General features: G+C 37.5%; 1 protein-coding gene across 1 annotated transcript; it reads left to right on the top strand.

Annotated features, from left to right (window-relative positions):
* The first annotated feature begins 808 nt into the window (after positions 1 to 808).
* Positions 809 to 15,475, top strand: ano10b (anoctamin 10b). Its single transcript, XM_042495412.2, has 16 exons — positions 809 to 945; positions 1,066 to 1,133; positions 2,301 to 2,566; positions 3,184 to 3,357; positions 4,568 to 4,705; positions 5,263 to 5,379; positions 6,223 to 6,339; positions 7,898 to 8,236; positions 8,340 to 8,522; positions 9,356 to 9,411; positions 9,497 to 9,571; positions 9,971 to 10,135; positions 10,228 to 10,419; positions 10,520 to 10,657; positions 10,749 to 10,865; positions 11,876 to 15,475. Exons 3-16 carry the CDS (start codon positions 2,308 to 2,310, stop codon positions 11,897 to 11,899), a joined length of 2,094 nt encoding a protein of 697 aa, XP_042351346.2. The 5' UTR covers positions 809 to 945; positions 1,066 to 1,133; positions 2,301 to 2,307; the 3' UTR covers positions 11,900 to 15,475.
* The last annotated feature ends 11,342 nt before the right edge of the window (positions 15,476 to 26,817 follow it).

Consider the following 26,817-nt stretch of genomic DNA (forward strand, 5'->3'; position numbering starts at 1 on the left):
CTGTATTAAAAATCTGGTCCTTGACAGGATGCCAGGTGGCCCCCCAACCATTTCCTAATTCACGATAATAATTGTGTGATTCATACTGGCAATTGTTTTTGTACTTTAAGTACACTTAAGGTGCCAGAGTGCATAAAACTGCATCTTAATAGAGCTTGTTTATCAAAAAAGTGCCCGTAAAGGATCACCCTCATACTCGAACAGGCCCCTAATGTCCTAAAATCCAAGAAATGTCCAAGATATCTAGAAATGTCCTCAAGTCCTAGAAACGTCTAAAATTCCTAGAAATGTCCTAAAGTCCTTGAAATGTCCTAAAATCCAAGAAATGTCCAACATTACTAGAAATATGCTAAAGTCGTAGAAATTTCCTAAAATCCTAGAAACGTACTTTAATCCCAGAAATGTCCATAATTCCTAGAAATGTCCTAGACATGTCCTAAAATCCTCGAATGTCATAAAATATGAAAAAATCCTGGAAACATGTATGCAGTTTCTTTAACTGGCCCCTGACCTCCTGTCATTTTACAAAAGTGGCCCCGAGGCAAAGAAAGTTGAGTATCCCTGCTGCAATATGTGGTTCAGTGTAATCTGAGTGTCAATCAATAGATTTGTTTCGTTATTTGAGGACAGTAAAAGTCATCAGGCTTCTCTGACATGTTCAAAGCAGGAGGTTGTCTGAGGTTACAAACCAAAGTTACCCCGAAGCATCTTTTGGTACGCGTGTGTGTTTTTCACACAGGCTGGTGGAGCAGTAGGACCCTGGGCTGCCGCAGCAGCAGTAAAGCAGAGAGCAGGCAGAAGGGAGGAGCCTGAATATAAACCAAACAACCCTCCACACCCTGCAGTCTCTGGGAAGTTCCTCCGCATTCCTGCCATACACACACACACACACACACACACACACACAGGTACAGAAAGCTGGGAGGAACCTCACACTGAGGCTGGGTGAGTGTGTGCAGAGAGTGTGAGTGTGTTGTTCCCGGATTTTCGTTTCAAACTGAGTGGATGTTGTTGTCTTCATGTTCATGTTCATGCTTATGTGCGTGTGTGTTTGTGTGTGTTCAGACAGGAGTTTGGAGGGGGCCTGCTGTGGGACCAGAGACCAGAACCTCATCATCAGCGCTCCCTACCAGGTGCTGTATTTCCTGACTCATCCTCCGTCACCCTGTATGCCTCTCTCTCTCTGTCTCTCTCTTGCTGTCACTGTCTGTTGAACTCAATCACAATAGGAGGGACATTTGCACTTTCAGTTCTGTCTTCCTGTCTCTGTCAGTCGTCCATGACTTGGTCTCTCTGTCAGTTTATCTTCAAGCTCAGCTGTAATGCAGTCAAAACAGAGGAAGTTATTTTTTAGTACCGAAACAACCACTGTTTCCTCCCTGAGAAACATTAAGCGTTGATTCATATCTGAAGGGTGCAGCAAGTGACTGAAATTACAGTCAGAGTGTGAACGTACAGTACAGCATGCAGATTACTGGAATTGGACTGAAATTGCTGTAAGTTAAACCTCACATGCAAATCTAAGAGCCCTGTAAGCAGTCTGGTGTTAAAATGTAATAGCTGGTGATGCAAATACAGACATAAAAACTTAAAACTTAACTATCGAGATATGGCTGCACTCAAAAATGTAAATAATGCATTATAAAGCAGCATATTGCAGCATCTCACAGAGGAGGTTACAAAGGTCGGTAGTGGTTGGTGCCACACTGACAGAGTCTTTCACAAGGTACATAAGTTCTGACTAACAAAACCGTTTTTTATTGCATCATAACTTTGAACCTGACTGTATGGCCAAGATATAACAGTGAACTAAACCAACATTTGCATGCAAACATGCTCATGCTAAGAAAGTTTAATGTTTACCACAGACTGATCTTAGGTTAGCATTTCAGCATTATTTTTTTCTGAAAACTTAATTTCCTGATTTTCAAATTATTGAACAGATGCACACAGTACAGAAAACCAACAACAGCGCAGAACAGAAGTAATAATAATGATAATAATAATACCCCACATCCCTTTCCGAAGCTCAAAAAACAAAACAAAAAACAACAACAAAAAGGCACAAGCACAAGTTAGCATGCTGACATTTGAACTTTGAACCTGCTGCTTACTTTTGTGTTGCTGTGTAACACGAGAAAAACCCCCCAATTCTTTTTACAGTTTCACCAAACAATAGGTAGTTTTTGGAAGATGACCTACCTCCCTAACTGTCCAACTGGGAGTTGATGATGATGATGATGATTGATTGAAATGCTCAACTCAAAATCTGACACTGTTTTATCATCATTTCTTCTCAGTCTCACCATGAGTAAGGTGGGAGGTGATGAAGGTGGGGGCGAAAGCAGCAGTGAAGCAGTCCTGCAGCCGGAGGAAAAGGCTCCAGCGGGGAAACTGAGCAAACTGAGTGCTGCCACACTCGGACCAGGCTGGACTAAAGTCAGCTGCCCCTGCTGTTACTCGGAGCGGGTGGAGCCGCTGGTTCTGGTAAAGCTGGGAGAAAAAATTCGGCCTGAGACGAAAAGGTGGCTCATAAGAGTGATTGGAGCTCCTCAGAAAGATGGAGGTGAGGATTCGGATATCGGTGAGGAGTTGCAGGAGTCCTGCAAAGCTACTGATCCATCTGCATTGATTGAAACCTTGCAAAGAAAAACATGCACATCAAACATTCATGAGCCTCTTTCTCCCTCATAGTGAAACTGGAGTCATTGCCTGCAGGGTCTCCAGCATTTAAACAACTGATTGCTTTTATTAGTATATGCATGCCAGTTGGCAGTGCAGATAGATGCTCTAGGCTAGAGGTGGTTAAAATTTAACAACTGAAAACACAAAATGAGAAACATGTTGTTTTAAGCAGCTAAATTCACATCACATGCACGTTTTATATATAATATTCAAGTTATTTTATTCATGTGTGGATGGATAATTCATTTTTAGCCTGATTTAAAAAAAAAAACTGCTATTTTGTTTCACTTCGCCATTGTCATTATGGTCTCGAAGTCTGGATCTGTTCACTTCTTTTTGGTGGAAATTTGAGATCACTGAAGTCAAAAAGTTTTACACTGGTCGACAAGTCATTAAAGCTATACTGTGCTGCCCAAAAATGTTCAACTGCAAAGAACTCTGAAACTGTGGAGGAGATCCCAGAGTTTCCAAACCCTCTGCCTCTTTGCTCCACCCCAGGTGCTGCATTACTGGCCCACCCGGGCGAGGACGCCAGTGGTGACATCATCGTGGTCTCTGCCCCACGCTGCACGTTACTTAAAGCCACTGAAGAGTTGGGTCTGTGTAAGACTTACCGCAGCGGAGACATGGAGTCCTTCTCCTACAACGACAGAGACAACTTTAAAGATTCAGGTACAGCGGTGGAGCTTTGAGTGTATTTTACATGTTGAAACTATAACATGGTAGAGGGTGTGTGTTAGTAACATTTACAACACTACTAGAGTCAAAATTTATGATCAAACAAGGGCGCACCATGTAAGGTTTTACTGTCTGTTTACTTAACCAATAGCTCAGATTTCCATCTGTTGAAAAGTTTGTATCTATTCTGCTTAAAGGGTTAACATTTTATTGTGACCCACTGATCTAACAGTAGCATCCTGTTTCTAATCCTTTAAAGGAAAGCTTTCGTCATACACCAACAGCCTGGCAGTTAGACAAAAGTTCAGTTGTGTTGTGTTTTTCCATCGGCTTCCTGTTTCAAGGCAACTGTCCACTGAAAGTCATGTTCGTTCAAATTTGGTGATTTTAAGTTTTTCAAATGCAAGGAGGAATTTGGTGTACTTCATTTTTTTTACTTTCTTGATCCCCTGACCTTTCCGATAACTCCATCATCTAGTCAGAATTTCAATCCAATGCTTTGGTTTATGACCAAATACCTGCAAAACTATTGACATCATCAGCCGCAGCTGTAGCCTTCTTTGTGTTAGCCAATGTTAGCATGCTACCATGCTAAATGGAGATGATACGGTAACATGGTAGCATGTAAAATACTGAACAACTGCATGTGATTTTAGGAATAAGCTTTAGTTTCGAAGCTGTTCTCTATGGCTGTATACCAGTGATACTCAGTTTACAGCCTGCTGGCTATATCTGGCCCCCAATAGGGTGCCGAGTGCCCCCCCCCAACCATTTTCTAATTCACAATAAAAAATAAAGTTATTCCACTGGGAATTGTTTTTGTACTTTTAGTATACATAAGGTGGCAGAGTGCATAAAAGCTGCCAGTGGAGGATCCCCTGCACCCCCCGACAGAGGTCCTAGTTAAGCCCCAAATGTCTTGAAATCCTAGAAACACCCCAAAATCCTTGAAACATCCTAAAATCCCAGAGATGTCCTAAAATCCTGAAACCTTCCAAAAACTCGAGAAATGTCCTAAAGTCTTAGAGACATATGGAGCTGCTGCAACTGGCCCCTGGCCTCCTGTCATTTTGCAAATGTGGCCCCAAAGCAAAGAAAGTTGAGCATCCCTGCTGTGGACTCTGAACTATTTTTCCTTGTTGTGTGTGTTTGTATTCATGCATCACTGGCTTTATCCATCTGTGTTTGTTCATGTGTGTGACAGACAACATGGAGACGTTCCTGACCCTGGCGGAGCGGCAGTACATAGTGAAGTATGAGCTGGACGGTCTGCGGGCGCAGAGAGACCTGAGAATACCGGGTCTTTCTGACAGCGTCACACTGCAACACCGTGACAACATCTGTGAGTGCTCTCTGTGTCACACACACTGGAAAAATATCTATCCAGATAAATACTTAATTGTGAGGATTTTTTTCTGTTAGTTACATGATTTGATAATTTAAATGAATGCCTTGTGACAATGACCGAAATACACACACAAACAGCAACTGAACATCTTATGATCACCACTTAATTTAGACATTTTTGCAGCACACTCATCACATCACATTGAAAACTCCCATCCAGTTCATATATTATGTTTAAAACGATCTAATCTGCAGTTAGGGTTTTGTTTTTTTTGGATATGTTGACAGTTATGTTGTAAATATTAGTTGTTGACCACACTCAGACAGTATTTGGATGGATTATGTGTATGCTATTGATGTCTAGCCGACCTCAGCTGGTTTCTGTGAACATTCAATCAAGAAATCGCCTCAGTCAGCATCAGCCTCAGTGTGTGTGATGCACTGTATATGTGTGTGTGTGTGTGTGTGTGTGTGTGTGTGTGTGTGTGTGTGTGTGTGTGTGCATCAGTTCCATGATGCCATGTGTGTAAAACTGTGTTGTTGTTGTTGCAGGGCAGAAGCTCGGGTCAGCTGGTGTTATTGTGGACATGTTTCCCCTCCACAACCCGGACAAACTGAAGGACCTCAGGGAAGCCTGGTACTCTGGGAATCAGCTGGCTCAGCCGCTGGGTGGGTCGAAATAACACACAAACACACACCACATGACTGCTTGTACACTGTAAAAGTTGACCGTTACGAACCAGCTCATGAAGGGAAAGGGAAGAAACATAAAACCACTTTTTTGGATTGTCAAATTAAATTGTTTTTTAACAAAGAAAATCAGGATTATAGACCAAAAAAACTCAAACACAAAGAAATAACCATAAAAGAACTCTTTAAATCAAGAGCTGCTAAACTTATCTAATGAAATCAAAAACAGAAATCAACAACTTGTGTGACCTAAATGTCGTAGTGAAAACAAAATACATCTAGTACAGAGGCACATTAAATTCATTGAATAAAAAAGTATTTGACACTTTTTCTCATAATTACGAAATAAGATCTCGTAACTATGAGATCAGGATCTCGCAATCGCTGCTAAACACAACACAACACAGTAAATGATGGTGCTATCACAATTAATCTGTTTTTACTTTCTTCTCGTCGTGAGACATCTGGAAATATTTACAATTCTTAAAAATGAGGATGGAATAAATATTAGCATGTCAACACTGCAGGCTTTTAAAAATGTTTGGGTTGTTCAGGCTGAAAGTCTGACGTGCTGGAAGTCGCTCTCTTCCTGCAGGAGCAGTCAAACCAACACGAGATGCTTCATGGATAAAATTTTATCCATGAATTTTGCTTTTACAGTGTACACACACACACACAAGAGCAGAATCACATGCAAATATACAGTAGTTAAAAATATAACAATTGACAAAGGATGACTGTGAGGTTGAATGTTTATTTCTTGCCTGTAAAACAATGAGCCATGCATGCTCTGACACCAGACCTGTATGCTACTTTATCCAGATTCAGTCAATGCGTATTTTGGAAGCTCTGTGGCTTTCTACTTCAGCTTCCTTGATTTCTACACTTGGTCTCTGCTTCCACCAGCGATACTGGGCCTGTCCATCACATACTTCTCAGGTAGGTGTGTGGATGCATCATTTATTTTTCTCATGTGCATACATTTACATTTTGTCCCAGCACACAGTTTTGAAGAGTACTTTCATCAGACACTTTTTTTCACCCTGAGATGTATCTTAAAGTTGTATACACACATCACTTACACTTCTTCACCTTGTGATATGAATATTGCAAGTCTTTGGGAAGAAGCCTTTGGGAATTGTTTTTGTACTTTTAGTATACATAAGGTGCCAGAGTGCATAAAACAGCATCAAAACAGAGCTTGTTTATCAAAGAAAGTGCCCCTACAGAGGTCCTAGCTAGACTCCTAATGTCCAAAAAGCATAGAAATGTCATAAAGTCAAAAAAATGTCCTAAAATCCTGGTGAAGTTCCAAATTCCTTGAAATATCCTAGAACCATCCTAAAATCCTAGACATGTTCTAAAATCCGAGAAACATGTATGGGGCTGCTGTGATTGGCCCCTGCCCCCAAGCAAAACTGAGCATCTCTGATTTACAGCAAAAGATAACAAAGGTACAAGAAATGATTGAAATAATACTAACAGTCTGTCAGGCTAATGGCCCTGTGAGGCTATAATACTTGCCAAAAAAAGAAAAGTCATGCTAATCTTATCAATGGAAGCCAGGAATGGATGATGCAATTATTTTATTTAATCCTGTAATCTTGGTTAAAGAAAACTTTTGTTTTTCAAGATAAGATTGTTCTGGATCACCAGAATACAACACTGTTACCACAAGATTACAGGTAATTTACCCATGTTCTTGAGATAAAATAAAATGATTGCAGCTGTTTTTGGCTTCCATACTCATCCTTCACTTTTCCTGGGAAAATGTTTTTTGCCCACAATGTCAAACTTAGCCTGAGGGTGGTAACAGAGTAAGACTATTTTGTTAAGTGTTTGCATGTTAAAGCATGTTAACATGCCTATAGTTCTTGTCACCGAGGTGAGTGCAAAGCGGCAAGGAGCAGGACCCAAATGCAGACAGACCAGGCAGACAGGAAGAGTCCAGCAGCTTATTGTTAAAATGAAAGTACACACGCTTATGTACAGTATGTGTAGAGAAGTCCAAACAGAGGTAACAGAGTGCACAGGTAAACAGGAACGAGGCTGGAAAAAGGTACAGGCAGGCAGGTAAAGATTTCGGTTAGGCTCAGGTTACAGGTTACAGGTTCAGGATTCAGGATTCAGGATTCAGGATACACGTGGCTCGAAAGCAAGGTACAAAGCAATACTGAAACATCTAAAGTCTAACAGGGAGTGAATGGGAATACCTAAATACTGCTGCAGGGCTGTGTGGGGAAACTGGTGAGCAGGTGGGCCAGGAAGCTCAGGTGACTGGGACTAGAGGGAAACAGATCACTGCAGGACAGATGAAAGGGGGTGTCTTTGGGGTTGGACTTGCTTTCGGAGCCAGCCTCAAGTGGCCATTAGAAGAACTGCAGTTTTTTGTTCATCAGCCCGGGGGTTTGCCTCTTCGGTTGACGGGAGGGTAGACAGTGACGCAGTAAAGCCACACAGAGGTAACTGGACACTAACTTCTTCTTGACCATCACAGGTGAGGTTCAGAAGCAGATCGAGGAGTCCGTGTCAGGCTCATCGGTCACAGATGTTGAAGATGACTCAGGACCAACCATCGGCGGTCACATGATCCAGGCGGTTTTCAGCATGCTCTGGTCCACGGTGGTTATGGAGCTGTGGAAGCGGCGGAGCTCCTCCCTGTCCTACCGCTGGGGGACCCTACACCTCGCTGAGCGCTTCGCAGAGCCCCGGCCCGGTTTCCACGGCGAACTCGGGGTCAATCCTGTTACGGGTCGCGTGGAGCCGCTCTTTCCTGAATGGCAGAGACACCTGCGTATGGCACTGGTGTCAATCCCAGTGGTTGGGCTGTTTCTGGGTACAACTTGAGTTTTAAATATGCGCTAAGTGAAAACATGCCGACACTCTGCAAACCTGCCTCTGTCCTCATGTCTCCTGCCCTGTCACATCTCCCTCTGCAGGGTTGGTGGTACTGGGTATGCTTGGTTTCTACTGGGGGGAGGCCCAGGTGAAACACCTCCACGCAGACTGGGACTCCCTGCTGTCTGAGGCTTTGCTCTACATGCCCTCAGTGCTTCACATCGTCTATACAAATGTGCTAGCTACCGTTTACAGGACGGTGGCACGGTGTCTGACTGAATATGGTGAGTGAGACAGAGGGGATGCCACTGTCAGAATTAATTAATACATATATGAATACAATGACAAAGAATTTGTATAAAAGATCCAGTCAGGTTAAGGAAAAGGGTAATGAGCAACACTTTGTCATCCCAAGTCATCACATATTGCCACTTTGCAGTGGACGTCTGCATCTACATATTATGCTCAAGGTATCCTTCTGTGTTTGCTGCTGACAGTCCGGGATGGCGCGACCATGATGTCATGTGATCATGTTTATGCACAAGGCAACCACACTGTGATGTAAATGAATGCACATGCTGGCACAGATGGTTAAGGTTCAGGCAGAGCTTGCACATGGTAAAGTGTAAAAAAAACATCACATTTGGATGGGTGTTAACACCGGACTCCCACATGAAAGTCCAGGGTTTGCTGGATCCATCCACTGCCCCTACTGCCCACCCTATGGGACCTTCTTACTCCTTATATTATGTCTTTACCTGCAGCGTTTCAACCTTATCGTATCGGCGTATCATGTGGATGTGACAGGTTCCATCCATTTGGCCGTCCGGCGACATATATATAACACCTTGAACTCTTCTGTGCAGCTGCGTTCTCAGCTGACGCCGTTCAGCAGCGTATCACGCAAATGTGAAAGTTGGCTTTTGGTGTTGGGATCTTAGCCCAAATCACTGCAAAAGCAGCAGTATTTGACGATTTCAGAATGAGAACGGGCTGTTATGGTAAGTCGTCAGGGACACAGAAGGAGACGAGAGTATGGAAAATAGTCATCCAGCTAATCAGGTTATACAGTTCTATCACTGACTGATTAGCTGGTAATTTCGCTTCTTCCCTTTAGAGAACCACAGAGAGGAATCTTCCCATGACAACCATCTGACAGCCAAAGTCTTGGTGGTAAGTTCCTCCTCTCCTCTCCAACCATAAGACTTAATATAACCCAGCAGGCTCTTTTACCAGCCTCTTGTCTCTCTTCCCTCAGTTCACCTTCTTCAACTACTTTACAGTCCTCTTCCACATCGCCTTCTTTAAGCAGGATGTGCCTTTGCTTCGTAAGGTAACAGCTGAGCTCTACAAATCTTCCATTGCAGTTTCAGTAAAGTGCTTTGTCTAAGAGTAGGTATTCGACTGATTTAGTAATGCATGATTAAATCATTTTATCCCCATTCAAGTTGGAAGTTAGCTATTAAGATAGTAAATTTTAACCAGTGAAAACAGCTTTCTGTGCAAACAACACCGAGCATATTCGGCGTGCATGATAAATCTGAGACGTGGGCAGCAATTCAAAGGTCTGGAGCCAAAATAGAGGACTACTCTCTTTATCTTCAGTTGTAATATTAGTTAAATGCCTTTCAGAATGAGTGCAAAGTTGAGCTGTGACCAAAAAATAAGTCAGCAAATGAAATAAATATGCCTCCTAACAATACATTTACACATTTTCTATGTCTGTCTAAAGCGTCTAGCGTCTTTGCTGATAGTGACTCAGCTGATAAACCAGGTGACAGAGGTGGTCATTCCCTTCCTGGTGGATCGCTTCATCAGCGCCCCCAAAAGAACAGAAAGTGAAGACGACCCAGATGAGGACAAATTTAGGAACCAAGCCACCTTGCCTGCTTTCCCAGTGAGTGTACAATATGTAGAAAAAGTTCACATGAGAACATGGATAAGAAGACTCCCTGCCAGTGTCTGACACAGCTTCTTGTCTCTTCACAGGGCTTGTTTGCAGAATATATCGAGCTCCTGGTGCAGTTTGGGTATTTGAGTCTTTTCTCCTGTGTGTATCCACTGACGGCAGTGCTGCTGCTCATTAATAACCTAACGGAGATTCGATCGGACGCCTACAAGATCTGCAAACTCTTCAGGAAGCCTTTCTCCCCCCCTGTGGCTAACATGGGCGTCTGGCGGGTCAGCAGGAAACAAAACACAGCACAATAGAAATGAGACGCACCCGGTCTGTCACACTCAGCTATAAGCAAACAGCTCAGGTCATTGTCTTGTGTTTCAGATTGCTTTCGAGGTCTTGAGTTTTGTCTCCGTCGTGTCCAACTGCTGGCTGCTGCTGCTGTCACCATGGTTACAAAGGCTGATTCATGAGGGCGAGATGAGCAGCACAAACATTCTGATGTTGGCTGTTTTGGCGGAGGTAAGATGGAGGACGCAGAGGTCGTTAGTGAGAATCACATTAAAAATAATTACAGCCTGACATTTTGACCTCTGTGTGTGTGTGTTTGCAGCATGTGCTGATCCTGGTGAAGGTTATCATGGCGCTGGTGATCCCCGACGAGCCGGACTGGATCCGGAAAAAGAGAGAGCACATTGAGTTTACATCCATGCAGGCCTTGAGAGAACAGGTAAATCCTCCAACACAGATTTCATTGTTACAGGGTTCCTACATTCATGAAAAACCTGGAAAAGTAATATTGAAAGTTTGGGAAGTTTTCGTGTAATTTTTTTGTGTGTAATGGCGATGTTATGGTAGTCTTCTATGAAAAACCCAAAAAGTAATGTAACAGATGATAATCAGACAAGGCATAATGATTTTGTGTTGTAAATTAGTAACATCTATTTAAGATGATTAAATAAATAATAATAATATTTATTTTATATTTTAAAATAATATAATATAATATAATATAATATAATATAATATAATATAATATAATATAATATAATATAATATAATATAATATAATATAATATAAAATAATATAATATAATATAATATATTTTATAATATCTTTTCATTAAACTCATGGAAATTAAGGCAGTGAGATCTCATATGCAGAGTAAGAAACAGAAAACTTGCAAACATAGTTTTAACAAGTATTTAACAATTGTAACCAGATTTTTTTTCACATGACCAAACACTGAAAAACGGTCCTTAACACTGAGTAAAAAATGTTACCTCAGTTTACTCATTGTAAAATTGGTCTTTAATTCTATGCCAGGTGGCATAGATATATGTAGTATTTAAAAATAATCAAATATGACTTGCCTTAAGCCTTCTGCAGACTGTGAGATTTTTGCAGTCTTATCAGTTTAGTGCAAAGCACACCCTACGACACGGATCTTAATAAACTGTGGCTGTAGAAACCCTGGTTTTCTATCCTGTACGTTTCTCCATTTTCTCCTTGCGTTCTCTGTGTATTCCAGCTAGCTGATATTATGTTTGAACAGAGTTTAATTTGTCTGAAAAGCACTGGGCAAGTGGAGCTAGAAAAAATATATATTATTATGAATCCTGGAAAAGTCAAGTTAGAAACTTTGAAAACTCGCTTATGAAAATGTGTGGGAACTCTGTTATTAAGCATTTTTGTGTTCTCTTTCATCAGTGTTATAACTTCTTTTTCTTCTCTTTCAGAAACTGCACTATAAAGAGTCTTGATTGCGTTTCAAAGCGTCCTGTGGTGGGCTGCTTCCGCCAAAAGATAAATACCAACGTCAGTGTTGTGTGGACCCACAGAGAAGAAGAAGGGCCCACAGGGTGTACTGCTGTACTAATACTAATACTCCCCCTGCACACTTCAGTGTTTCTGCTGCTCTCACTAATTAACACGGTGCTTTTGCAATGCACGTCCTCTGATATGCAGCCTCATATAACATACAGTATACACTGCAAGTGCAATTAAAACAGCAGCTTAAAAGTTTTTTTAAATGTTAGACAGCAGATAGAATGTATTGTTAATTTGTACAGAGTCGATGACTTTTAAGAAAGAGATAATGTTATGGTAGCAGACGTTTTACAGGACATTTTACGGGGTTTGTTCAGATTTAATGAGGGAAAACCAAAGAGCTCTGTAAAATCACTATGTCTACATTGTATACAGTTAATATTTACTGTAGTAAGGGACAGAAAGGACACTGTATTTGATGTTGTGGGTAGATTCAAAGAGACAGAATACTTGACAAAATCTTTCATTTTTTTGCCTGCTGTAGGACTCTTTCAGGAGTGTTTTTGCTCAGATTACTTTTTTATAAGCTACAGTTTGAGTTCAGCATTTACAAGTAGAGGACAGTATCATCACTCAAGGGATCATGAGATCAGAATAGATGAGATAAAAAGATAAAACTTGATCAGTTCCGAGGAAGATTGCAGTAGCTGCAATATAAAGTGGGAGCAGTGCAAATCTAAGTCTGTAAGACACAAAGCTACAAATATAAAGTCAGCCTTAAAAACTGCTCTAATCAATAATTTGGCAAAAAGGTTTGCTCGTAATGATGAAGCCACTGAGAACGATCACCCAACAGTGCCGTTTCGTGCAGCTCAGCAGAGCATCGTAGCATCTTTTACTTTATTGTTTCACTTTTTTGGCCCACAAATTAGCTTTGTTTATCGACTCTTGCCGCTCCAGTCAGCCTGAATTCAGCTAATTTAAGTAATAAAAACAGCTCTTATCAACCCACTGTATTCAACCAAACAGTCCTCAGATAAATTAGACTAGCTTCTGAACATGGTGGAGCATTGGTGGGCAAGATATTTACCTTAGGAGTTGGTGGAGACCAAAATCAGAGCTAAAAGGGAAGTGACTATCGGATATCAGGTGGACAGAAACCCCACAATAAATAAAAAAATGCTAATGTTGCTTTGTAACGACTGAAATAATGTCACATAAGGGGCACTGTGTTAAAGGGACAGTTCAACCTAAAATCCAAAACATATAGTTCTTTTTACCTGTAGTGCTATCTATCAATCTAGATTGTTTTGGTGTGAGTTGTTGAGTGTTGGAGTTTTCGGGCATAGAGATGTCTGTCCTCTTTGTAATATAATTGAACTAGATGGCACTCAAATTGTGGCGCTCAGAGCGCTAAAACAAAAAACTCTGTAAAAACTCAACAGCAATGTCTCTATCCAGAAATCATGACCCGGTTACTCAAGATAATCCACAGACCTTGTCGTGAGCAGTTTCATGTAGGAACTATTTCCTGTCTACCGAACTACATCCACCAACCATGTCACCACACAGAAGGAAGCGTGCATCTACTGCTAGCACCACTGAGTTAGCTAATGTTACAGCTCAGCCAAGCGCTGTCACGAGCACAAAGCTCTTGTCCAGCAGTAGATGCACGCTTCCTTCAGCACGGTGATACAGTTTGCTGGCGGCATTTGGTAGAAAGGAAATAGTTCCTACATGAAATTGCTCAGAGAAAGGTGTGTAGATTATCTTGAGTTACTGGGTCATGATTTCTGGAAAGAGATATTGCTGTTAATTTTTTTTTTTTAAAATTAAGCACCACAAGAGGAGAGTGCCATGTAGTTCTATTATGTTGGAGAGAAGGCAGCCATCTTCATCACCCTGCAAATCAAACCAAAATAACTTAGATGGATGGCCAGCACTACAGGTGAGAGGAAAAATATGTTATTTTTTTTATGATGATGATTTTGTTCACTTTAATTTTGTGCTTACATTTTGTTGTGCACTTAAAAACAACATCAACAACAAACAATTATTACAGCTTCAGTTTCAGAAAATTACTAACTTATGCTATTGCTCCATCAAATGGAGAAAAAGCAGTTTGTGTTGTTATCCTTACATGTAAACTGCAGTCTGTATTTTCAGTGAAAGAATGGTGCCAGATGAGTTTAGTGCTCAGTCAGTATTGACAATGAAAAAAGTAAAATAGTCAGAGATAAAGACTTTTAAAATGGTGTATTTTTAAACACATTTATTTATAAATGTCCTCCAATAAGGGGTTTATAATCTATTATTGTGCGAAATACACATTATGGTCTGAACTGACATTTAAAGGTCTCATATGTAAGATTTGGTGGCACCTAGTGGTGACGAACTGAAACTTCTTGTGCGTGCCAAGTATGTAGAACTTCAACAGCCGACGCAAGTAGCCTATGTAAAAACGCGAAACTAAGAGAGGTACTAGTTCGAGCCAGCGTTTGGTTTGTCCTTTCATGGCTACTGTAGAAACGACATAGCAGACTCCGTGGACAAGGACCTACTCCGTATGTAGATATAAACAGCTTCTTGTAAGGCAGTAAAAACATGAATATTATTTCCAGGTTATTTTTTAACTAATGAAAGCATAGTTAGGAATATTAAATACCATTTCTGCTGATAGATGCCTCTAAATTCTACACAGTGGATTTTAGGAAGTAGCGAAAAATCATGAGAAATGTCTAAATATTTGTGTCTGGTTGAGTAGTTATTGGTACACCCGTTCTTTACCTTGATGGTGCTGCCCTAAATTATCACACTATGGTTATAGTCTGTAGGGTTATTAAACGAGAATAGATTTGGTTTGCAGTGAAAGTAATGGGGATCTACCAAAGAGCCGCTTAGCTATTAGGAGTGTGTTTATATATATATATATATATATATATATATATATATATATACATTTCTTTTTTCTTTTTTTTGTGGATTTCACACTTTATTTGCTTGCCAATCTGTTGTGTGCCTCTAAAAGTGATGGCTTCTTTTCACTGTGCTGCAACAACTAATTCATCTTATAGTCACACTTTACATTTATATAATATAGTGTTATTGCACTGTTTCACTGCTGGCAGGTTAGACTTAATATAATGAATGTGCAGAGGAATCCAACAGGGAACTGCACCATTTGCTCCATACTTGTTTAGCAATTGTGTGTTGTTCACTATATAAATTATTGTTTGTAGTAGTAATCTTTGCAGCCACCAGGGGGCAGTATGGCCTTTCCATGTTATTCCACATGCAGCTTTTCATAAACCCTGGTGGCTGCAGGACTGCCTCAGTAAAGATGCAGATGTGTGGTGAAACCTCCTCATGCAGCTGCACATGTGCACTCCTGACACTAATCATAAACCTAGGTGTGTGTGTGTGTGTGTGTGTGTGTGTGTGTTCGCCCTGTTCTTAAGGGTTGTAATGAATTTGTGAAGATAAACTCCTGGTCCCGGGATCAGGTATCAGGTCAGAGACAGAGGTGATGATGTTTGCTGTTTGTCCTACAATAAATTCACAGAAGGAAACTGTTGTGTTTGCTGTGTCTCTAAAAAAAGCTAGTAGATTAAATGAATCAGCCTTTCCAACCCTTTACACACACACACACACACACACACACACACACACAGATAGATAGATATATTTATCTATATATTCTTTAAAGTCGCCCTCTAAGAACAAATTCAAATCCCCTAAACCCATCAATGTCCCTAGTGCGTGTGTGTGAGAGAGAGTGATATTATGTAGGGGTGGAAGATTGAGAGTCTAAACAGATATTTTATTCCCATTTAAAACCCCATAGAAATTCAGTATAAATGCCTCTATACCGTGCACAATGACACACTGAATTATCACAAATTCATTATCAATGAATGATCATTTTCCCTTTTCAGTCGGTATTATAAGAGTCTGGACAATGTGTGTATGAAAGATTATTAAGATCTGATACTCCAAACCTATTGTTTTTGATGTGTTTTCAAGCACAGGTCAATAGTTTCCATGTATTCCTATGGGATGATAAATCCTATAGTCAGCCCAAGTATGTTCTGAATTTATTTAATTTTAATTTTTTGATATGTTGAATGTTATGTTCAATGTAAACAAAACATATCTTGTTCTTTTTCAATAATATATTATTAATAATATATTTATTTTCAATGCTAAAAAAATTAACATACTCAAAAAGGGCATCACAAAGGCTATGATAATATATAAAATATATATATAATGGTTAAAAAAACCCTGAATTTATTAAAAACATTAAGTAGTTAATCATAAATGTATTCAAGCCTGCAATAATTATACAAGAGAAATCTAACCAGCAATGAATTTATTAAAACATTTCCATCTGTTATGGCCTTTTTCCTATATAAATATGGAAATATTTTCACAAAGAAATGGGTTAATCTAAAGGATTAATCAAGAACAACAAGCTATAATAGGGGGGTTTTCAGCCATTTGTAGGACATGCTAAAATTTGAGATTTTTCGCCATGCTATATTATGATGTTTTGGACCTTTATGGGCCTTTGTTTTCAACGCAATATGCTAGAACGCATCTCTATTAGCTAGGATAAACTGTTTTCAGCTATTTTTTTGAAAAGTCAAAATTTGAGATTTTTCGCTGTATGTGGGTTTTGACAATTTTTTTGACATGCTAAATTATGACGTTTTTGGCCTGTTTTGACTCTGTTTTTCAACACGCTATGCTATAACACGTCTCTGTGAGCCAAAATAAGCTGTTTTCAGCCATTTCTTGGACAAGTCAAAATTTGAGATTTTACACCATACTATACTATGCGGTTTTTGACGATTTTTTTGACATGCTAAATTATGACGTTTTTGGCCTGTTTTGACTCTTTTTTTCCACACGCTATGCTATAACGCGCATCTACGAGCTATAATAAGCTGTTTTCAGCCCTTTTTAAAACAAGTCAAAATTTGAGATTTTTGCCATACTATACTATGCGGTTTTTGACAATTTTTTTGACATGCTAAATTATGACGTTTTTGGCATTTCTTGACTCTTTTTTTCAACATGCTATGCTATAACGCGTATCTACGAGCCATAATAAGCTGTTTTCAGCCATTTTTTGGAAAAGTCAGAATTTGAGATTTTCGCCATACTATACTATGCGGTTTTTGACGATTTTTTTTGACATGCTAAATTATGCCGTTTTTGACATTTCTTGACTCTTTTTTTCAACACGCTATGCTATAACGCGTTTCTACAAGCTATAATAAGCTGTTTTCAGCCGTTTTTTGGAAAAGTCAAAATCTGAGATTTTCGCCATACTATACTATGCGGTTTTTGACGATTTTTTTGACATGCTAAATTATGACGTTTTTGGCATTTCTTGACTCTTTTTTTCAACATGCTATGCTATAACACGTATCTACGAGCCATAATAAGCTGTTTTCAGCCATTTTTTGGAAAAGTCAAAATTTGAGATTTTCGCCATACTATACTATGCGGTTTTTGACGATTTTTTTGACATGCTAAATTATGACGTTTTTGGCATTTCTTGACTCTTTTTTTCAACATGCTATGCTATAACGCGTATCTACGAGCCATAATAAGCTGTTTTCAGCCATTTTTTGGAAAAGTCAAAATTTGAGATTTTCGCCATACTATACTATGCGGTTTTTGACGATTTTTTTGACATGCTAAATTATGATGTTTTATCTTTTTTTGAGTCTTTTTTTCAACATGCTATGCTATAACGCGCATCCACAAGCTATAATAAGCTGTTTTCAGCCCTTTTTAAAACAAGTCAGAATTTGAGATTTTCGCCATACTATACTATGCGGTTTTTGACGATTTTTTTGACATGCTAAATTATGATGTTTTAGGCTTTTTTGAGTCTTTTTTTCAACATGCTATGCTATAACGCGCATCTACGAGCTATAATAAGCTGTTTTCAGCCCTTTTTAAAACAAGTCAAAATTTGAGATTTTTGCCATACTATACTATGCGGTTTTTGACGATTTTTTTGACATGCTAAATTATGACGTTTTTGGCATTTCTTGACTCTTTTTTTCAACACGCTATGCTATTACGCGCATCCACAAGCCATAATAAGTTGTTTTCAGCCATTTTTTGGAAAAGTCAAAATTTGAGATTTTCGCCATACTATACTATGCGGTTTTTGACGATTTTTTTGACATGCTAAATTATGATGTTTTAGGCTTTTTTGAGTCTTTTTTTCAACATGCTATGCTATAACGCGCATCCACAAGCTATAATAAGCTGTTTTCAACCCTTTTTAAAACAAGTCAAAATTTGAGATTTTCGCCATACTATACTATGCGGTTTTTGACAATTTTTTTGACATGCTAAATTATGACGTTTTTGGCATTTCTTGACTCTTTTTTTCAACATGCTATGCTATAACGTGTATCTACGAGCCATAATAAGCTGTTTTCAGCCATTTTTTGGAAAAGTCAAAATTTGAGATTTTCGCCATACTATACTATGCGGTTTTTGACGATTTTTTTGACATGCTAAATTATGACGTTTTTGGCCTGTTTTGACTCTTTTTTCAACACGCTATGCTATAACGCGCATCTACGAGCTATAATAAGCTGTTTTCAGCCCTTTTTAAAACAAGTCAGAATTTGAGATTTTCGCCATACTATACTATGCGGTTTTTGACGATTTTTTTGACATGCTAAATTATGATGTTTTAGGCTTTTTGAGTCTTTTTTCAACATGCTATGCTATAACACGCATCCACAAGCTATAATAAGCTGTTTTCAGCCCTTTTAAAACAAGTCAAAATTTGAGATTTTTGCCATACTATACTATGTGGTTTTGACAATTTTTGACATGCTAAATTATGACTTTGGCATTTCTTGACTCTTTTTTCAACATGCTATGCTATAACGCGCATCTCTGAGCTATAATAAGCTGTTTTCAGCCCTTTTAAAACAAGTCAAAATTTGAGATTTTTGCCATACTATACTATGCGGTTTTTGACGATTTTTTGACATGCTAAATTATGATGTTTTAGGCTTTTTTGAGTCTTTTTTTCAACATGCTATGCTATAACGCGCATCTACAAGCTATAATGAGCTGTTTTCAGCCCTTTTTAAAACAAGTCAAAATTTGAGATTTTTGCCATACTATACTATGCAGTTTTTGACGATTTTTTTGACATGCTAAATTATGACGTTTTGGCATTTCTTGACTCTTTTTTCAACATGCTATGCTATAACGTGTATCTGAGCCATAATAAGCTGTTTTCAGCCATTTTAAAACAAGTCAAAATTTGAGATTTTGCCATACTATACTATGCGGTTTTTGACGATTTTTTGACATGCTAAATTATGACGTTTTGGCCTGTTTTGACTCTTTTTTTCAACATGCTATGCTATAACGCAGGCATCTGAGCTATAATAAGCTGTTTTCAGCCCTTTTAAAACAAGTCAAAATTTGAGATTTTTGCCATACTATACTATGCGGTTTTTGACGATTTTTTGACATGCTAAATTATGATGTTTTAGGCTTTTTGAGTCTTTTTTCAACATGCTATGCTATAACGCGCATCCACAAGCTATAATAAGCTGTTTTCAGCCCTTTTAAAACAAGTCAAAATTTGAGATTTTTGCCATACTATACTATGCGGTTTTTGACGATTTTTTGACATGCTAAATTATGATCGTTTTGGCATTTCTTGACTCTTTTTTCAACATGCTATGCTATAACACGTATCTGAGCCATAATAAGCTGTTTTCAGCCCTTTTTAAAACAAGTCAAAATTTGAGATTTTTGCCATACTATACTATGCGGTTTTTGACGATTTTTTTGACATGCTAAATTATGACGTTTTTGGCCTGTTTTGACTCTTTTTTTCCACACGCTATGCTATAACGCGCATCTACGAGCTATAATAAGCTGTTTTCAGCCCTTTTTAAAACAAGTCAAAATTTGAGATTTTTGCCATACTATACTATGCAGTTTTTGACGATTTTTTTGACATGCTAAATTATGATGTTTTAGGCTTTTTTGAGTCTTTTTTTCAACATGCTATGCTATAACGCGCATCCACAAGCTATAATGAGCTGTTTTCAGCCCTTTTTAAAACAAGTCAAAATTTGAGATTTTTGCCATACTATACTATGCGGTTTTGACGATTTTTTGACATGCTAAATTATGATGTTTTGGCCTGTTTTGACTCTTTTTTCAACACGCTATGCTATAACGCGCATCCACAAGCTATAATAAGCTGTTTTCAACCCTTTTTAAAACAAGTCAAAATTTGAGATTTTTGCCATACTATACTATGCGGTTTTTGACGATTTTTTTGACATGCTAAATTATGACGTTTTTGGCATTTCTTGACTCTTTTTTTCAACATGCTATGCTATAACGCGCATCTACGAGCTATAATAAGCTGTTTTCAGCCCTTTTTAAAACAAGTCAAAATTTGAGATTTTTGCCATACTATACTATGCGGTTTTTGACGATTTTTTTGACATGCTAAATTATGATGTTTTAGGCTTTTTTGAGTCTTTTTTTCAACATGCTATGCTATAACGCGCATCCACAAGCTATAATAAGCTGTTTTCAGCCCTTTTTAAAACAAGTCAAAATTTGAGATTTTTGCCATACTATACTATGTGGTTTTTGACGATTTTTTTGACATGCTAAATTATGACTTTTTGGCATTTCTTGACTCTTTTTTTCCACACGCTATGCTATAACGCGCATCTACGAGCTATAATAAGCTGTTTTCAGCCCTTTTTAAAACAAGTCAAAATTTGAGATTTTTGCCATACTATACTATGCGGTTTTTGACGATTTTTTTGACATGCTAAATTATGATGTTTTAGGCTTTTTTGAGTCTTTTTTTCAACACGCTATGCTATAACGCGCATCTACAAGCTATAATAAGCTGTTTTCAGTCCTTTTTAAAACAAGTCAAAATTTGAGATTTTTGCCATACTATACTATGCGGTTTTTGACGATTTTTTTGACATGCTAAATTATGACGTTTTTGGCATTTCTTGACTCTTTTTTTCAACACGCTATGCTATAACACGTATCTACGAGCCATAATAAGCTGTTTTCAGCCCTTTTTAAAACAAGTCAAAATTTGAGATTTTTGCCATACTATACTATGCGGTTTTTGACGATTTTTTTGACATGCTAAATTATGACGTTTTTGGCCTGTTTTGACTCTTTTTTTCCACACGCTATGCTATAACGCGCATCTACGAGCTATAATAAGCTGTTTTCAGCCCTTTTTAAAACAAGTCAGAATTTGAGATTTTCGCCATACTATACTATGCGGTTTTTGTGATTTTTTGACATGCTAAATTATGATGTTTTAGGCTTTTTGAGTCTTTTTCTAACATGCTATGCTATAACGCGCATCCACAAGCTATAATAAGCTGTTTTCAGCCCTTTTTAAAACAAGTCAAAATTTGAGATTTTTGCCATACTATACTATGCGGTTTTTGACGATTTTTTTGACATGCTAAATTATGACGTTTTTGGCATTTCTTGACTCTTTTTTTCAACATGCTATGCTATAACGCGTATCTACGAGCCATAATAAGCTGTTTTCAGCCCTTTTTAAAACAAGTCAAAATTTGAGATTTTTGCCATACTATACTATGCGGTTTTTGACGATTTTTTTGACATGCTAAATTATGACGTTTTTGGCCTGTTTTGACTCTTTTTTTCCACACGCTATGCTATAACGCGCATCCACAAGCTATAATAAGCTGTTTTCAGCCCTTTTTAAAACAAGTCAAAATTTGAGATTTTCGCCATACTATACTATGCGGTTTTTGACGATTTTTTTGACATGCTAAATTATGACGTTTTTGGCCTGTTTTGACTCTTTTTTTCCACACGCTATGCTATAACGCGCATCTACGAGCTATAATAAGCTGTTTTCAGCCCTTTTTAAAACAAGTCAAAATTTGAGATTTTTGCCATACTATACTATGCGGTTTTTGACGATTTTTTTGACATGCTAAATTATGACGTTTTTGGCATTTCTTGACTCTTTTTTCCACATGCTATGCTATAACGCGCATCTACGAGCTATAATAAGCTGTTTTCAGCCCTTTTTAAAACAAGTCAAAATTTGAGATTTTTGCCATACTATACTATGCGGTTTTTGACGATTTTTTTGACATGCTAAATTATGATGTTTTAGGCTTTTTTGAGTCTTTTTTTCAACATGCTATGCTATAACACGCATCCCCAAGCTATAATAAGCTTTTTTCAGCCTTTTTAAAACAAGTCAAAATTTGAGATTTTTGCCATACTATACTATGCGGTTTTTGACGATTTTTTTGACATGCTAAATTATGACGTTTTTGGCCTGTTTTGACTCTTTTTTTCCACACGCTATGCTATAACGCGCATCTACGAGCTATAATAAGCTGTTTTCAGCCCTTTTTAAAACAAGTCAAAATTTGAGATTTTCGCCATACTATACTATGCGGTTTTTGACGATTTTTTTGACATGCTAAATTATGACGTTTTTGGCCTGTTTTGACTCTTTTTTTCCACACGCTATGCTATAACGCGCATCTACGAGCTATAATAAGCTGTTTTCAGCCCTTTTTAAAACAAGTCAAAATTTGAGATTTTTGCCATACTATACTATGCGGTTTTGACGATTTTTTGACATGCTAAATTATGACGTTTTGGCATTTCTTGACTCTTTTTTTCAACATGCTATGCTATAACGCGTATCTCGAGCCATAATAAGCTGTTTTCAGCCATTTTTGGAAAAGTCAAAATTTGAGATTTTGCCATACTATACTATGCGGTTTTTGACGATTTTTTTTGACATGCTAAATTATGATGTTTTAGGCTTTTTGAGTCTTTTTTTCAACATGCTATGCTATAACGCGCATCCACAAGCTATAATAAGCTGTTTTCAGCCCTTTTTAAAACAAGTCAAAATTTGAGATTTTTGCCATACTATACTATGCGGTTTTTGACGATTTTTTTGACATGCTAAATTATGACGTTTTTGGCCTGTTTTGACTCTTTTTTCAACATGCTATGCTATAACGCGCATCTGAGCTATAATAAGCTGTTTTCAGCCCTTTTTAAAACAAGTCAGAATTTGAGATTTTTGCCATACTATACTATGCGGTTTTTGACGATTTTTTTGACATGCTAAATTATGATGTTTTAGGCTTTTTTGAGTCTTTTTTTCAACATGCTATGCTATAACGCGCATCCACAAGCTATAATAAGCTGTTTTCAGCCCTTTTTAAAACAAGTCAAAATTTGAGATTTTTGCCATACTATACTATGTGGTTTTTGACAATTTTTTTGACATGCTAAATTATGACGTTTTTGGCCTGTTTTGACTCTTTTTTCCACATGCTATGCTATAACGCGCATCTGAGCTATAATAAGCTGTTTTCAGCCCTTTTAAAACAAGTCAAAATTTGAGATTTTTGCCATACTATACTATGCAGTTTTTGACGATTTTTTTGACATGCTAAATTATGATGTTTTAGGCTTTTTTGAGTCTTTTTTTCAACATGCTATGCTATAACGCGCATCCACAAGCTATAATAAGCTGTTTTCAGCCCTTTTTAAAACAAGTCAAAATTTGAGATTTTTGCCATACTATACTATGCGGTTTTTGACGATTTTTTTGACATGCTAAATTATGATGTTTTATCCTTTCTTGACTCTTTTTTTCAACACGCTATGCTATAACACGTATCCACGAGCCATAATAAGCTGTTTTCAGCCATTTTTTGGAAAGGTCAAAATTTGAGATTTTTGCCATACTATACTATGCGGTTTTTGACGATTTTTTTGACATGCTAAATTATGACGTTTTTGGCCTGTTTTGACTCTTTTTTTCCACACGCTATGCTATAACGCGCATCTACGAGCTATAATAAGCTGTTTTCAGCCCTTTTTAAAACAAGTCAAAATTTGAGATTTTTGCCATACTATACTATGCGGTTTTTGACGATTTTTTTGACATGCTAAATTATGACGTTTTTGGCCTTTCTTGAATCTTTTTTTCAATATGCTATGCTATAACGCGCATCTACAAGCTATAATAAGCTGTTTTCAGCCCTTTTTAAAACAAGTCAAAATTTGAGATTTTTGCCATACTATACTATGCGGTTTTTGACGATTTTTTTGACATGCTAAATTATGACGTTTTTGGCATTTCTTGACTCTTTTTTTCAACATGCTATGCTATAACGCGCATCTACGAGCTATAATAAGCTGTTTTCAGCCCTTTTTAAAACAAGTCAAAATTTGAGATTTTTGCCATACTATACTATGCGGTTTTTGACGATTTTTTTGACATGCTAAATTATGACGTTTTTGGCCTGTCTTGACTCTTTTTTTCCACACGCTATGCTATAACGCGCATCTACGAGCCATAATAAGCTGTTTTCAGCCCTTTTTAAAACAAGTCAAAATTTGAGATTTTTGCCATACTATACTATGCGGTTTTTGACGATTTTTTTGACATGCTAAATTATGACGTTTTTGGCCTGTTTTGACTCTTTTTTTCCACACGCTATGCTATAACGCGCATCTACGAGCTATAATAAGCTGTTTTCAGCCCTTTTTAAAACAAGTCAAAATTTGAGATTTTCGCCATACTATACTATGCGGTTTTTGACAATTTTTTTGACATGCTAAATTATGACGTTTTTGGCATTTCTTGACTCTTTTTTTCAACATGCTATGCTATAACGCGTATCTACGAGCCATAATAAGCTGTTTTCAGCCCTTTTTTGGAAAAGTCAAAATTTGAGATTTTTGCCATACTATACTATGCGGTTTTTGACGATTTTTTTGACATGCTAAATTATGATGTTTTAGGCTTTTTTGAGTCTTTTTTTCAACATGCTATGCTATAACGCGCATCCACAAGCTATAATAAGCTGTTTTCAACCCTTTTTAAAACAAGTCAAAATTTGAGATTTTTGCCATACTATACTATGCGGTTTTTGACGATTTCTTTGACATGCTAAATTATGACGTTTTTGGCCTGTTTTGACTCTTTTTTTCCACACGCTATGCTATAACGCGCATCTACGAGCTATAATAAGCTGTTTTCAGCCCTTTTTAAAACAAGTCAAAATTTGAGATTTTTGCCATACTATACTATGCGGTTTTTGACGATTTTTTTGACATGCTAAATTATGATGTTTTAGGCTTTTTTGAGTCTTTTTTTCAACATGCTATGCTATAACGCACATCCACAAGCTATAATAAGCTGTTTTCAGCCCTTTTTAAAACAAGTCAAAATTTGAGATTTTTGCCATACTATACTATGCGGTTTTTGACGATTTTTTTGACATGCTAAATTATGACGTTTTTGGCATTTCTTGACTCTTTTTTTCAACATGCTATGCTATAACGCGCATCTACGAGCCATAATAAGCTGTTTTCAGCCCTTTTTAAAACAAGTCAAAATTTGAGATTTTTGCCATACTATACTATGCGGTTTTTGACGATTTTTTTGACATGCTAAATTATGACGTTTTTGGCCTGTTTTGACTCTTTTTTTCAACATGCTATGCTATAACACGCATCCACAAGCTATAATGAGGTGTTTTCAGCCCTTTTTAAAACAAGTCAAAATTTGAGATTTTTGCCATACTATACTATGCGGTTTTTGACGATTTTTTTGACATGCTAAATTATGACGTTTTTGGCATTTCTTGACTCTTTTTTTCAACACGCTATGCTATAACACGTATCTACGAGCCATAATAAGCTGTTTTCAGCCCTTTTTAAAACAAGTCAAAATTTGAGATTTTTGCCATACTATACTATGCGGTTTTTGACGATTTTTTGACATGCTAAATTATGATGTTTTAGGCCTGTTTTGACTCTTTTTTCAACATGCTATGCTATAACGCGCATCTACGAGCTATAATAAGCTGTTTTCAGCCCTTTTTAAAACAAGTCAAAATTTGAGATTTTTGCCATACTATACTATGCGGTTTTTGACGATTTTTTTGACATGCTAAATTATGACGTTTTTGGCATTTCTTGACTCTTTTTTTCAACATGCTATGCTATAACGTGTATCTACGAGCCATAATAAGCTGTTTTCAGCCATTTTTTGGAAAAGTCAAAATTTGAGATTTTCGCCATACTATACTATGCGGTTTTTGACGATTTTTTTGACATGCTAAATTATGATGTTTTAGGCTTTTTTGAGTCTTTTTTTCAACATGCTATGCTATAACGCACATCCACAAGCTATAATAAGCTGTTTTCAGCCCTTTTTAAAACAAGTCAAAATTTGAGATTTTTGCCATACTATACTATGCGGTTTTTGACAATTTTTTTGACATGCTAAATTATGACGTTTTTGGCCTGTTTTGACTCTTTTTTTCCACACGCTATGCTATTACGCGCATCTATGAGCTATAATAAGCTGTTTTCAGCCCTTTTTAAAACAAGTCAGAATTTGAGATTTTTGCCATACTATACTATGTGGTTTTTGACGATTTTTTTGACATGCTAAATTATGATGTTTTAGGCTTTTTTGAGTCTTTTTTTCAACATGCTATGCTATAACGCGCATCCACAAGCTATAATAAGCTGTTTTCAGCCCTTTTTAAAACAAGTCAAAATTTGAGATTTTTGCCATACTATACTATGCGGTTTTTGACGATTTTTTTGACATGCTAAATTATGACGTTTTTGGCCTGTTTTGACTCTTTTTTTCCACACGCTATGCTATAACGCGCATCTACGAGCTATAATAAGCTGTTTTCAGCCCTTTTTAAAACAAGTCAGAATTTGAGATTTTCGCCATACTATACTATGCGGTTTTTCTGTTTAATATTTTTTATTGATGTGTATACAGCAGTAGCACAACCACTTACATACT

Source organism: Plectropomus leopardus, chromosome 7 (assembly GCF_026936395.1).
Source record: "Plectropomus leopardus strain MGB_pleo_1.0 chromosome 7, ASM2693639v1, whole genome shotgun sequence".
NCBI lineage: Eukaryota > Metazoa > Chordata > Actinopteri > Perciformes > Serranidae > Plectropomus > Plectropomus leopardus.

Bases quoted from the DNA above. Each gene is read 5' to 3' on its own strand.
- ano10b (XM_042495412.2), top strand. From the start codon at position 2,308: ATGAGTAAGGTGGGAGGTGATGAAGGTGGGGGCGAAAGCAGCAGTGAA. The intron at 3,358-4,567 runs GTACAGCGGTGG...TGTGTGTGACAG, and splicing joins AGACAACTTTAAAGATTCAG to ACAACATGGAGACGTTCCTG. The intron at 10,658-10,748 runs GTAAGATGGAGG...GTGTGTTTGCAG, and splicing joins TGTTGGCTGTTTTGGCGGAG to CATGTGCTGATCCTGGTGAA.